At 41.4% G+C, this 14,900-nt stretch overlaps 1 protein-coding gene across 2 annotated transcripts in view; it reads right to left on the bottom strand.

Moving 5' to 3' along the window:
- PTPRB (protein tyrosine phosphatase receptor type B) overlaps positions 1-14,900 on the bottom strand; it is a 107,252-nt gene that overhangs the window by 72,432 nt on the left and 19,920 nt on the right. The window contains exons 1-2 of one of the 2 annotated variants that reach the window (XM_036251018.1): positions 9,292-9,449; positions 8,619-8,892 (exon numbers count right to left, since the gene is read on the bottom strand). In XM_036251018.1, the coding sequence (XP_036106911.1) occupies positions 8,619-8,892; positions 9,292-9,345 (328 nt within the window). In that variant the 5' untranslated portion in view covers positions 9,346-9,449. Of the gene's footprint in view, positions 1-8,618; positions 8,893-9,291; positions 9,450-14,900 lie in introns of those variants that run through there. The other variant, XM_036251019.1, reaches the window with a different exon arrangement.

The following is a 14,900-nucleotide window of genomic DNA, read 5'->3' as shown; positions in this document are numbered from 1 at the left end:
AATGCTATTTGAAAATTTAGTTTTATGTCTGTAAATCTTCTGGTCATAGGATAAATCATATGTCATTAGAAAACCCCGCTTGTCTTACATAATTTATGCTGATGGCTAAGAGGCATAAATGCACATGTGTGTGCAGTGTAGCCTTCCTGGTTTTCCACCCATCACTCTCATACACACAGTAACCAGTGAAGTATTATAAAGTATGAGTACTGTTGAAAACCGTATGTCAATAACTTAATCTCAAGCAATACGTCAAACTTTATCATTAGCCATAAATGGAAGACATCTTTGTGCTTCTTAGCTCCAGGCAGACCTGGAATGCCAAAGGCAAAGTCCTGCCACATTCATCTGCCCTCTTTCAGTGAATCTGCCAGTATCTGGTAGCCCTAGAATTTCATAAGTTGGCTTGATGTCAACCCAGTTTTTCTGTTCTCAGAAGAAAAGATAAAGTTTAGCTAAATTCTGGAACCAAAATGAGTTCTTCCTCCTTTTCTTTGTTTTTAATCCTCACTTGAGGGTATTTTCCCATTTATCTTCAGATAGAGTGGACAGGGGGGAGAGAGAGAGAAACATCCATGTGAGAGGGACACATTCATTGGTTGCCTCCCATATGACCCCAAGCAGGGTTGGGGACTGAACTGTAACCGAGGTACTTACCCTTGACCAGAATCAAACCTGAGACTCTTTGGTCCTTGGGCTGATACTCTAACCACTGAGCCAAATCAGCCAGAGCTTTTTCATTTTTTTTTTTTTTAATGTGACTTAGCAAGAGGGAGAAGCTCATGTGTACATATAATGAAAGTAATACTTTCTTTAAAAATTATTTTTGTATGGCTATTAAAACATTATTATCTATCACTACAGGAATTTTCAGAGTGTTTAGAATTCAAAACAATATTATTTTGGAAATAAATTCAACCTTATAATGAGAATGCAGGCAATCCATGGGTTAATACTGAACACAGTATATCTGCATCAGATCTGAGAGTTTACAAGTAGGTTTGCTCAGTTTCAAAAACCTGCCCCACAGAAGAACAAAGTGAGAAAGCAATTGTATAGTCTCAGTAAATTAAATACATCTCTTTTACTTTGTGATCATTGCTGTTTGACTACACTAGTCAGCTTTCTGATTTCTATTAAGATGACCTAGCATATTATGCTAATATATCAGATTAACATGCATTTGATTTATCACCTTAATATACCAGACATAAAGTTCAGGTAAGAAGGAACTTTCAAAGTTTTAACAACCTTGAAAGGGAAATGAAAGCAGTTTTGACAATTATTTGCATCCTCATTAACAACAGTGCCGGATGCCACATCATTTTCCGGGTCATCACATTTGGCTTTAGGTATGCAACCTGTAGACAGGGCTGCCCTCGGAGAGTTTATAGTCAGTCTGCTCAGGCAGTTAATGCCTATGTGAAAAAGGTAAACGAAAGGTGCATTATCAGGGAGGCCGACTTTGATGTCAGACGAAACCTGGGTTCAAATCCCAACACTGTCAGTTATGAGGGTGACTTTAGGCAAACTGCTTAACTCCGCCGATTCTCAGTTTCCCATCTATAAAATGAGACCAATGGTACTTCACTGAGCTGTGAGTGCTAAGAGGTAATGGAGCAGGTCAAGTGGTAGGTGCAGGCCTGACACATGCTGGGCTCTCTGTAAATGGCAGTTACTATGAGTGTGGCTGCTGTCAAGAGTAACACAGGTGGGTGTTAATGTTAAATATGCAAATGGAGAATGATAGCCAAAGGCTAAGGTCTCCGAGGTGGGCTTCTTGAAGGAAATGAACCTCAGCAAGTTTGGAAGAAGGTCAAGTAGGACTTAGAAATCAGAGAGAAGAAAAGGCATTGCAGAGTGAGAGAGAAGTTAAACGAAAGCACTGAGAAGCTCACTTCTCCTGAGTATTAGTGTCAGCACTGAGGGGACTCTGACCACTGATGGAGACTTTAACCCCCCCCTCCCCATGATCTCTTTCAGCAGCCCCCCTCCAATTCCCAGATACTTAGCAACTATTGAGGCTTCTCAGTATTATCTCCATAAATGCAGCATAAAGAGAAGTCCCTTGGCCTCCTGTTCCAGATTGTCTCTCTTATTTAGAAATAAGATGTCACTTGATGTGTGCTTTTGAACCTGGACATCTAGATATTAAGGAATTATTGTTAATGTTAGGTACAATAATGATACAGTGATTGTGTTAAAAGCAATCTTCTTTTTCAGAAATGCATACTGAAATATTTATAAATGAAATTAAGTGATGATTTGGATTACATCAAAATGACCTGGGGAGGGGGGAAGAGGCGATATAGATAAAACAAGATTGGCTATCCATTGGTAACTGTGAAAGATAGATGATGGGTACATGGTAGTCCATTATTCTAGTCTATTTTTTTTATTCGTTTGAGTTTTTCCATATAAAAGACAGAAAAAGAAAAATCTCTGGAAATTTATGTGTACAGGCAACAGGAAAAGAGGGAGAGCAAACACAAGACGGACGGACTCCCCGAAAGAAGCCGTAGGCAGGAGCCTGCGGGAGCTGAGCGGGGCTGCTGAGGAGAGGCCGGCGCGGACGTCACTCATCCACGGGTCCCTAGGAGTCGGAGCTCACTTAGTGACATGTAACACAAAGCTACCATGCTAATTTTAGTCACATAATATATGTTTAGGGGCATATAGTCATCTTTATTTAAATACATTCATACCTATAGAATGGGCTTGATTTCTCCTACAAGATCAGAAAGACGTCAGAATTATTCTTATGTCCCTGGAGGCTTCCACCAATTGGTGTCTAGGAATGGAAGGCAAAACAATTTTTCCTTGTTCTCCTCTTATTCTGTCTGGACAAACTAGACTTAATTTCTTCTTGCTAACCCGTAGAATGCTGCGCCCACCAACAGAAGTTAGACTAATGGAGGAAGTTGCCTAAGCACACAAAGGGTTAAGTTCAGGGCACTAGGATGGTTCACTCCATATACGTAGCTCAGCTTGAACTCCTGAAATAGACAGCAAATGACCGATTGCTAAAAACTGAAGTCCATCACCAAGAGTTCAACACAACTGAAAATCAATAGCTGCTTATAATCTATCATTTCTTCACACTATAACACATTTAATTATTCCACCTTTGTGGAATACACACACACACACACACACACACACACACACATATCTTGTAATATTTTTTCCTCCTTAAAAAGATGACTTGAAAAGTAATAATAAAGTTTCATGTAATTTGAAAGAACTAACACCTGCTTTAAAAGCATGTCCTCAGAGTAGTGGAGAGAATTAGAGTTGGATGCAGAAAACCAGGGTTCACGTTCTTTGCCTAGCCTATATTAGCCGTGTGGATTTGTGATCTGGTCATTCTCATGAATAGCAATCTCATCTCCAACCCCAAAGTAACAATAGTAAGCTTACTACTCACTTAATATATGACAAAACTATTCCAGAATTTAAATATGGACTACTTAAAACCTCAAAAGACCCTTATGAAGTAGAGATAGTTTTATTATCACCCCCATTTTATAGATTAGGAAACAGGGTGGAGGGGTTAATAACTTGCCCAAGGCAACCTGGCTAGTAAGTGATGGAGGCAGCAGCTCTCAGAACCCAACCCTGAACCGCGGTGTAACCTGGGCCTTCGCAATACTCCCTCCACAGGGCTGCCATGAGGATAAAGTTAAACAGTATGTGGTCAGTATAATATTTATTTGATCTGTATAGATTTGGCCATGCATAAAGAGGAATGGTACCAAAATTTTAATGCCAATGAAAATAGAAAACTATGTCAATAGCTCTTCAACTCCGGTGTGCACTGATTCACTTTGATATTTGTTTAAAATCAGATATCCTAGGCTCCACTCTTTCTAAATTCATTACATGTTGTGTAGAATCCAAGAATATACCTCTATAACAAGCTCTGCAAGAGTTTTTTGTATTTTTTTTTATAATCCTCACCTGAGGATATTTCCCCCTTTATCTTCAAATAGAGTGGGAGGGAGGGAGGGAGAGAGAGAGAGAGAGAGAGAGAAAGAAACATTGATTTGAGAGAGACACATAGATTGGTTGTCTCTCGCATGACCCTGACCAGGGCCAGGGCCAGAACCGCAACTGAGGTATGTGCCCCTGACCAGAATCAAACCTGCGACTCTTCTGTCTGTGGGCCAACACTCCAACTGCTGAGCAAAACCAGCCGGGGCATCTGTAAGAGATTCTGATGCAAATAGCTTACAGATATTATTGAGAAATCACGGTCTATGTTTAAAGCTATATAAGTGTCGGGGCTGAATTGTGTCCCTCTAAAATTCATGTGTTGAAGCTCTAATCCCCAATACTTCAGAATGTGACTATATTTGGAGATAAGGCCTATAAAGAAGCAATAAAGTTAAAATGGGATCATTAAGGGGAGCCCAATACAATATGACTGGTGTCTAGATAACAGGAGGAGATTAGGACACAGACCACACAGACAGAGAGACACCGTGTGTGGACAGAGTGAGGAGGCGGCCATCTGCCAGCCAGTCAGAGAAGCCTCAGGAGAAACTTGCTGATACCTCGATCTGGGGCTTTTAGCCTCCAGAACTGTAAGCAGATACATTTCTGTTGTTTAAGCCACTCGGCCTGTGGTATTTTGCTATGGGAGCCCTAGTTAGCTAGTGTAAGAGGCAACATTTTGAAGTGGAAATAATAGCTAATATGGTGATTACAGCTTCTAAAATGTTTTTTATTAAAGACAAAGGAATTAACCATATTAAAAGTGCTGATTTTCCCCCCTCATTAATAAGTAGGTGAAACTGACTAACAAGAGGGCATATGCCCACTAAGATATTCTTCCTATGGATGAAGTTCCCTACGACCGGATTCCCTGGGCTCCATAACTTACCCATAACCCAAGGAGAATAGGCCATATTTTTAGTATATGTATATTTTCTCACTAAAATATTAATTTCTTTCATTCCGATTTACTTGCCTATCTCTCTCTCTCTCTCTCTCTCTATTTCTCTATCTACTCATACATAGATCCAGCTATTCATCCATTCATTCATTCACCCATCCATTTAATCAATATTTATTGAATACATACCATATACTAGATGCCATTTTAGGTACTAAAAAACTACTTCCTATTGATGGGAAGATAAAAGCCCCCCAAAAGTTCTAAATGAAAACTAAAAAGTTTCATGTAAACAAACTCAAATGTCCTTAGGATGCAATCAGGTAAGGAAATGCGAAGTGGTCAAATGAATTGGTATCTAAAAGGAGAGAAGCCACAACTCAGCTCTAGAATGTTCTAGGCATACCCAGTTTTGCCAAATCTTCCAATATTTTAAGAGAACCCATACATCTGGTTTTTATGTAAATTTCCCTTTTTTTAAAAAATTTTTTTATCCTCACCAGGACACCTTTCCATTTTTTGTTCAGACAGAGCAGGAGGGAGAGAGAGGGAGAGAGAGAGGGAGAGAAACATCGACGTGAAAGGGACACATCGAGTGGATGCCACCCGCACGACCCAACCAAGGCCGGGGACAAACAGCAACCAAGGTACATGCCCTTAGCGGGAACCGAACCCGGGTCTCTCTGGACCACAGGCCGACGCTCTAACCACTGAACCAAACTGGCCAGGGCCCCCCCTTTTTTTTTAATGCTGGTGAAACAAATTGGATTCTTCACAGTGTGTGAGCCTAATAGAACATGTATTATTTAGACACCTAGACACCCCTGGAGGCTACCAGTTTTCAGCTTCCCCTAGAAACTGAGGACACAGTGTTGCAAAAGCGCTGCGTTCTTCAATCTCTGCTATCTTCACATCTGATTTCTGATGAAATCACAACTAAACAATTTAGCCTTCAGATTATTTTTAGTCGCAACTACATACTTTGACTTTCAATGTATTGTGGTTGTTGCACAGACAGTTTAGTGGCTGAAGAAACCTGAGAACTGCCCAATGTCTTCTCTGTGGTTATGACAGTGACATGCAGGAGGCAGGGCATGGTCTGCGCTCAGGAAAGATGTGGTAAAACTCTGTCACCCCTTCATCATGCCCTTCTCTCACCTCCGCACAGGCCTGCCCGGGCAGGGACCGTGTATAATTTGTCATCTTTATAGGTTCACCAATCGCTACCTGGTGTAATTCACTGCATGATCCATGCTCAGTCAGCGTTGGCTGAACTGAATTTGAATACACATGTTTTCCGATTCTGATTTAAAAGCTGGAGTGAAAGTGACTGCTGCTGAAGTAGTTCCCATTCAGCTAAATTTTTTATCTTTAAGGTCATGTCTAAATGACACCAAAATAACTAGTTACTTTAGAAAATGTATCAGGGAAAGCAATCAGACAAATCACACTTGGAATGATATAGAGATAATCTACGCAACTGCTGTATCTCTAGCCAGAGCATGTCTTGCTCTCGATCTATTCTATTCCAGACCAACAAGACAGAAAAATTGGCATAAGGAAAGCATAGCACACTTTGAATGACTTTTCTATTTGAAGTTCTAGCTCAGAGTTAATATTATACCACTAGTTTGTCCTGTTTTAATTCATTAAAATATGTTTTGTGGATCTCATCTCTGTAGCTTAGCATTTAATATAAAGAAATACTGGTCTTTTCTCTTAAATAAATGAAAAATTCACACATTTCCTTAAAATATAGGAGGTACTATTAACAAAAATTAAACAACTGACCAAAAATATTCTCCCTGAAATAGGATTATAAATCTTGAGTTAAAAAAAAAATGTTTACTTAAATAAAACTATTTTTAAAATGTACAGAATCTTAAGAAGGGTTATACCATCATACAAATAAGTGTGAAAAAGTATTACTATATGAACATCACCTGCAAGTTTTATTTTTCACATTTATCATGGAGCTCATAAAATTTGTGGGGGTCAAGTATATCTGTGGTAATGTAAAAGCAACTCCTTAAGAACAATGATGAGAACCTGAGTGCCAACACATTGAATGCTGATGAAGTCTTTTTTTTTTAACTCAACATAGTTAATAAAATGCAAACATTTCTTACATTTCACAAATGCCTCAGAACTTGAGACACCTACATGCATAATTACACTCAAAGGGCATTCTAACTAGTAATACCCACACTAAGTCCTTTTCTATCAACGTTTTTTTCCCCCCAAAAGTAAAACCTATGGGTTAAATGACTATATTCTGGCTAATGAATGTCTTCATCCTTTCTTCCATCAGTTTCTGAAGGTTCACCTGTTTTTAAAAACCATCTGCTCCATTAAACACTGACACTTTATCCAATGTAATGAACACATCTGGAAGTTCTGCCATAAATTTCACATATTAGCAATATGAGTGTTCATAAAACTATGCTCACATACCAAGAAACCAACAACTTTGTGACTAAAACCTAGCTGCTTAACCTTCTGTAAAGTATTCCGATTACATGGTTGATTTTAGTCTTTCTGATTTCATAGAAAAATACAACTAAGTGTTTAACAAGTAGTGTCTCTTTTCAATTTAAATTCTTGCAAATTTTGGAAATTATCTAAAAGTTTCATCTGAAGTAAGTCAAGTGACGTAACTGGGCATTCTTAATTTGTTCTTTGAAAAAAAGTAAGAGAATGAATATTTGCCTGACTTATTTCAGAACCCAGCTCCATTTCCTGATCCTGAGAAGGGAAAGTTCTCACACTTCTCTGAAGAACCAGATCTGAAGGGGTGATCTTTGTTCAGGCTGCATGTGAAAGAATAGGAAGGACAACACATTTCTCAATTTAACTTCGGGAATTTTTCAGTTAAATCTGACTTTCTAGATGAAGGTAAGTCTTCCTATTGCAACAAATAAAGATAATGGTAAAAGGAAGACTGACTAATGAAGTCATAAAACATCAAAGTCGTTAGGGAATTTAGAACACATTTAGGGGTGGCATTGGGATTAATGAGGTAACGTGCATGAGAGTCCCTACCTAAGTGGTTGGCACTTGGTAAGAACCTGGACCTACATGACCAAGTCTACCACTCTCATTTTACAGATTGGAAAACCGAGGCAGGAAAGACAAACTTAGCATACATATATGCATGGAAGGATTTACCAAAAGTGTAAAGAAAACCATTGACTTGAGGTGACTTGATACTACACTGTTTTAGTTACATACATAATACAAAATGATTTTTGTACCCTCATTTCAAGGGACTTTTCTAATTTTCTCCTATGAATGGCTCTATTCTACTCCTGAAGATTTTATATTCTGGTTCCAAAAATAAAACTAAGTTGAGGAAAGGCATATCCCTAATCATTGCACTTCCATTATTTATTCTAAAAACATTTACTTAAAATTATTCCAGGGCTTGACAATTTAATGGGTTTGGAAGCTCAAACCACCTCTCTTGAACAAATTCCCTCCACAGCCCAGTGTCTCTTTGCTGCATTCCCCTAGAAGCTGCTAATCCGCTGTTTTCAGCACTGAAGACATCTCTGAAAGTCAACCAAGCTGCTCCTGACCAGACCTGTGGATATTTATCTTCACAGGCATTTTCCCCTTCATCTGTTGTATGCCTGGACCTCAAACGAAATACCAGTTGATAAGGCAGGGCTCAGCACAGACTAGCATGGCCTGGATCCAACAGCACCTGTCACCCCTTTACCTGTTTGCAAGACCACAGTTCTCTCGTCTCCATCCAGAGGCACAATCCTGAAGGTATAGGTGGTTCCCGCTTGTAAATCCTTGGGGTTACATTCATAGGTGGTGTTGTCTATCCTTGTGAGGTGGCACCTCGTAACCCCTGATGTGTCACTGCTGTAGATGAGGCTAAAGTTACAGGGCGGCCCCAAAGTTCTCCACTGCAGAGATGCGGACCGGCTGGAGACCCTGGACTCCGTCACCGTGAAGTTACATCTCACTGGTTCGCCCAGTCTGGTCTGCAAAGGAACCAAGACAACAGCTGAAGCAGGCGGTCTGGGCTGCCCAGGGACAGTTCCACAGCACGCCCTCCGAGGTGCCTCCACTCAGCCCTGGCCCCCGGCCTCAGGCCATCTCCTTGCCTAACCGGCAGAGAAAAGGCCCACGGGGGAGGTGGGTGGCAACTTTCCTCCTAATTTTTCCCTGGACAGCAAGAGAAAGAAGGTGGCTTTTATTTTTTTGCCTTTGACAGTCTGGCTGGGGGTTCAGAAGGGTTTCTTTCTTCCCAAGGGAGATAAATGAATTCGGCCACCTTCCTCTCCAAAACATAACCAAGGAGACCAGAGAGCAGAGTGGGAATTTGGTTCTCGGCGAGGATGGAGCGCGTCGTCCTCGCGACCTCTGCTCGGTCCACTCACCTGCAGCAGGCTCAGTGCGGTCCACAAGGCCAACCTGGCTCCACGGCTCAGCATCGCGGTCGGTGCTTCCCGCCCAGGCTCCGCCGTGGGCTGGACACGGGTGGCCCCGACGGCCGCGTGGGGCCACTTGTTGCGCGCGCTCAGCGCGCCCCGCGGGCGCAGAGAGCTCCCCTCGGGGCTGGCGACGCGTGAGGACTGCAGCGGCCGCAGCTGCTCCTGCTGCTGCCGCCCCGGGCGGGCTGCGGACGCGAGAGGCGCAGGGGGCAGGCAGCGCGCCGCCCTTCCCACGCTGCCATTCTGACCCGCTCGGCCTCGCCCGCGCCCCGTCCGCGGACTTCCGCAATCAAAAGGCAATTTCCTCGTCTCCCGGCAAACGAACAATGCGCCGGCGAGGGAGGGAGCCCAGAGGAGGCAACGCCTGAGGCTGCCAAGCGTTCCCGAGGCGGCCAGGCTGCCCCCGCGGCCCCGCGGCCTCTCCCCGGCCAGGGGTCCCGTCTGGGCCCTCGGAGCTCCGCTTCCTCCTCCCCCTGCCCCTCCCCTGGACTTTCACTTTTTCCCACTCTGTGGTCCTCAACCCTGCTGCCTTGGCTAAAAACAGCACTGCTCCCTCTCACTGCCAGCCCGACCCCTACCCCTTCCTCCCTCCACACCCAGAGCCTCCCCCTCCCTGTCTTCCTTCCTACCGTCCTCATCTGCTTTCTCCAGGGCCTCTTTTCCCAGGATTCAACTTAACCACAGCAGATTTCCCTGGGTCGTTTGACTCTTTCCTGAAGCCTTTTATTAGAGTGCTTTTGCCCTTCTCACCTCAAAGCATTCATTTGTTCCAATGCGCATCCTCCTGACACCAGCAAGAGAAAAAGACCCCTGAAGGATCTTGTCCACTGGCAACTTGGCCTTTACTTTTTTCTGCCATTCACTTTTCCCTTTCCCTTGTATAGAGGTCTGTGTCCTCCTTAAATCTTATGCAACTGGTGCTAACCAAGAACAAATGTTATCATCACCAATTGTTCAACTCACAGGCAAAGCAGTTTCATCCCTGGTCATCCAGTGGTTAAAACCATTCCATCCGTAATTGTCCAAGGAATATAAGAAAGAAATAGAAACTCTCGCTGTGGAAGATACTATTGATGGTCAGTTTCCCCACATATCACAGATAAATGGAATTTACTCCGTTTTCAGCACTGACTATATGCTTTTTAGCAACTGCCTCAGTATCTGAATAATCATGTATCTGAAAATGGATTTTAAAACAGTTACCAATAACCGAAAAGCAAAAATGTGTAATCGGCCCTGGGTGGTTTGGCTCAGTGCTTAGAGCGTCAGCCCGCGGACCAAGGGGTCGTGGGTTTGATTCCAGTCAAGGGCAGGTCTCTCGGCTGCAGTTTGGTCCCAGCCCTGGTCCCAGTGGTGTGGAAGGCAGCCAGTTGTGTTTCTCTCCCCCCTCCCCTTCCCACTCTTTCTGAAGATAAATGGGAAAATATCCTCAGGTGAGGATTAAGAAAAAATGTTTAATTGTACAATCAATTAACAGGTGATAATTACATATTGCAATAACTTTTATAATGTTTGATCGCTTTTTGCAAATGTTTGACAGTTGCCAGAAAACAAATGAGATTTCACATTTTAGTTTTCTAGTAAGAATATGAAATACATGGGGGAAAAAAGATATATTCTCTTCTTTTCAAATAGATTATACATACATAAAGCTATATTATCAGCTACTATATCGACTGTTATCTACTTTGAGGAAAAGCAGGAAAAAGGGGAAAAGTAAAAATTATTTTGATTCGTTTAGGAAACATTGTTTTTTCTATCTCTTAATGAAAAAAATGAAGTGTTTACTTCTCAGAGAGGCAGTCTATGGATGTTCACTCTGCCACCAAACCAGGAATCTCAAGTCTCCTTTACAAGTTAGCCAACACTCAACGAAGGTCAAACTTAAAATATGAATCTTTCTGGAAAAACCAAATCTTTTCTATTCCCCTGTTCAGGTCACTTGTCTTACAAAAGAGCTTTGCCCTCCATATTTTGCCCCCAAGTTCAATGGCTTTCACAGCCTGCCATGCCTTTCTGCACAACCAGAAATGGCACCTCCCTCAGATACTGCGACTCACAGGCTGCCTTCAGCCTGTACAGGGAGGGGTCTTTTTTGAGCTTCCTTTCTTTTCAACATCATCCCCCCCCCCTTTTTTTTTTTTGCTGTATTCAGAAGACAAAGTGCTTTCCTCACCTGTAGAACTGCGATAGTATTTATTCTAAATAGTTCCCAGAGCTATTACGAAGAATAAATAGATCACATATGTTACAGCACCTAAGCGAACTCGAAGGTGCCATACGCGAGTCAGGTTGCCTAGGCACAGACTACACCCAGATAACCTTGTTCTACTCTTTGAAAATGTATCCTTCCCATAGGTCCCACATTCCTAGCTTCTACTGCCTGTCTTTGTCTTTTCCACTGAGGTTTAGAAAATTTTCTCATAAACTGCTCCTCAGATTTGGAATCTTCTCACCCAAATGTATCACACACTCTTCTGTTCTTTGAGGAAATCTTCACCAGATCCTCTATTCTCCAAGTGTTTCCAAACATCTTTTTTTAAAAAAAAAACACCAAAAACACTACATGCCAGCAATCTACTGTACCCTGAAAGTTAATTTTTAGATTATTTTCATTTCTAGTATACTGTGTAACAATCCTTTCTTATAATCCTCCCCTTGTGTAGGCAAATGCACCCAAAAGGTGACATTTGAAGAGGACTAACCAAGCAATGACAGTTTCCTCACAACACAGTTCAGATTCTCCCAAGTTCTGTGTTACTAACAGTGAGCTGTTAATAATGCCTTGGGAATAGGAATTGGAAAAAGAAAGATGGTTTCTTTATATATATTTATTTTATTTTTGATCTATCAAAGAGAGACACATACATTTAGAATCATGTGTTGTCCTTTATTTTAATATCAATTATATGAAGAATCATAGCAATATGAAGGACCAGTAGTCACAGACATTTCTTTTTCAAATGTATGTAACTGCTGGGTTGTTTTTTGTTTGTTTGTTTGTTTTTTTAATGTTTTAAGGCTCACACAGATTGCCCCAAAAGTTAGTGGGTTCTAAATAACCCATAAGAATTAACATATGAAATGATGAAGGAACATTTAAATACGGGATATTATTGTTACATGTTTCCTTTTAAAAACACATACTAATACTAAAAATTGAAGATAATTATAATGGATTCAAGCAACGTGGAACTAGGAAAAGCTGCCAGATGCTATCTTTTCTACAAGTTTATTTGAAACTACTGTACAAAGTGTAAATACATCGATTCCTTTTTTTCTTTGTTCTCATCTTTGTTTGGAATTCCTCAACTTCTTTTGAACCTATTTATCCTGCAAAATGACATTGCATTTGCTTTAGAAGTGACTGCATTCCAGGAATTTGGGATCAGCCACTCTGCAACTTTTCAGAGGACAACCTCTTCTCTTTGCCCCTAGGAAACCTTTCCCAGACTGCGAGGGAAGGGTGGGGCTGCTTTTGATTAGATATGAGTGAACAAACAGCTGCCCTTCAAACAACTTGTCATAGCAATCAATGAATGTGTTACAATTTACATATTCATTAATAATGAATTCAGGGGTGAAGGCATGGCTCTTGTCACATTAAGAACATAGACGTCAAATGATACAACTGGTCATCAGGCGTCTAGGGGCCACGCTTTGAGAACAGCTACTTCATTGAGATCAGGGTTTGAGCTAGATCTGGGGAAGGTTGTGGGGATGGGAGAAGAGCACAGTGGATTGGTAAAGTTGACTGGTTAATTCAGACACCTCATCCATGACCTAAAATTTCCTTTATGACTTGGCCTCGGCCCATCTCTCTCCTCTCTCTTACTTGCTTCCTACACTTCAGTGGCCTGGGTCTGATAATTCACTTATTCATTCAACAGTTACTGACTGAGGACCAGTTATGTGCCAGGATCTGGTTCAGGTTTTGGAGACACCCCAACGGAATTGACTTTTTCCTGCCCCAGGGCCTTTGTGCCTGCTGTTTCATCTTCTTGGGCTACTCTTCCCCAGGTACTCTGCTTGGCTATCTTCCTCTCCGACTTTAGGTCTCAGCTTAAACACCCCCCTACGAGGTCAGGCCCTTTCTGATGTCACAAGGAAAATGTGTCCTTTTATTGTTCTTCATCTCTGCAACCCATTTGTCTCATTCAGAACATTAATGACACTTGGCAATAGTCTCATTATTTATATATTTGTGCACTATTTGACTTCCCAGGGCATATGAGGCATTCCCTTAGGGCAATGTCTTTTTTTGCCTTGTTCTTTTTGCACAAAGCTTGGCACAAAAGTAGAGTTTAAACATACAGTTGTTGAATAGAACGGATGAATGAAAGTGACTCTTTAGTTGCTCAGTAAATATTGTTAGGTGAATACTCTAAACAAGTCCTAAACATAATCCAACCGGATGTCTCAGATATCATATTGGAAGGGAAGGTGGGAAAGAGAAGATGGGGAAAAAGAGGGAAAGGCAAAGGAATAAAAATACCAGAAGATTGATTTTCGATGAGAAAGAGAAAGAGGTGGGAAAAGATCAGAGTGGGAGGGCAGATTTAAGGAGGAAAAGGAGAAAGGAGAGGGAGGGAATAACTTCAGGACGATTGTTTGCAAAGAGCAACATCAGCATCATCTCAGAATTTCCCAGAAATGTGAATTCTAGGGCCCTGCTACAACCCGAGGAATCAGAAACACTGAGGAGACCAAATAATATGTTTTCTATTTGTTTTAAATAAGCCTTCGTGCTCTAGTAGGTGAGAAAGAACTATTCAAGTTCCAAATAAAAGTCTTAGATCGTCAATCCCCCTACCAGAAACCTTGCACCAGGTATCGTTTTATATTAGAGAGAGTTCAGGACAGTTTATTGTTCTTTCTCTTTTAAATTTCACTGAGATCTCTGGTTTAAAGAAGCTATGCGAGCCCTGGCCAGTGTGGCTCAGCTAGTTGAGCCTTGTCCCTGTGCACCGAAATGTTGCTGGTTGGATTTGTCTCTCATAGTGATGTTTCTCTCTCCCTCTCCCTTCCTCTCTCTCTAAAAATCACTAAACTGTTCTCTCTCTCTAAAAAAAAGAAGCTATATCACTGAACTGGAAGGTCTTGAACAATTTTAGAATGTGTCAGATAAGTAAATTGGTGATACAAAATGTAGTATTTTATATAACACATGACATATATTTATAATATACATGCATATATAAAAGTATATAATCCATATTTATGCTATATAACATATAGTATGCATATCTTCATAATATAATATGCATATTTTGATATTTGTAACTTCTCAATAACAATAAACTGCAGCCCTGGCCAGTTTGGCTCAGGGGTTAGAGCGTCGGCCCACAGACCAACGAGTCACAGGTTTGATTCAGGTGAGGACACACACCTTGGTTGTGGTTCAGTCCCCGGCCCTGGTTGGAAACTTTCAGGAGGCCGCCAATAGATGTGTCTCTCTCATATGGATGTTTCTCTCTCTCTCTTTCTCTCTCTTTCTCTCTCATTCTCTCTCTCCCTCTCTCCCTCCTACTCTATCTGAAGATAAATAGAAAAAT

Source organism: Molossus molossus, unplaced genomic scaffold, assembly GCF_014108415.1.
Source record: "Molossus molossus isolate mMolMol1 unplaced genomic scaffold, mMolMol1.p scaffold_m16_p_10, whole genome shotgun sequence".
Taxonomy (NCBI): Eukaryota; Metazoa; Chordata; class Mammalia; order Chiroptera; family Molossidae; genus Molossus; species Molossus molossus.
The sequence above is the reverse complement of the archived record's forward strand: the minus strand, read 5'-3'. Positions and strand labels throughout refer to the sequence as shown.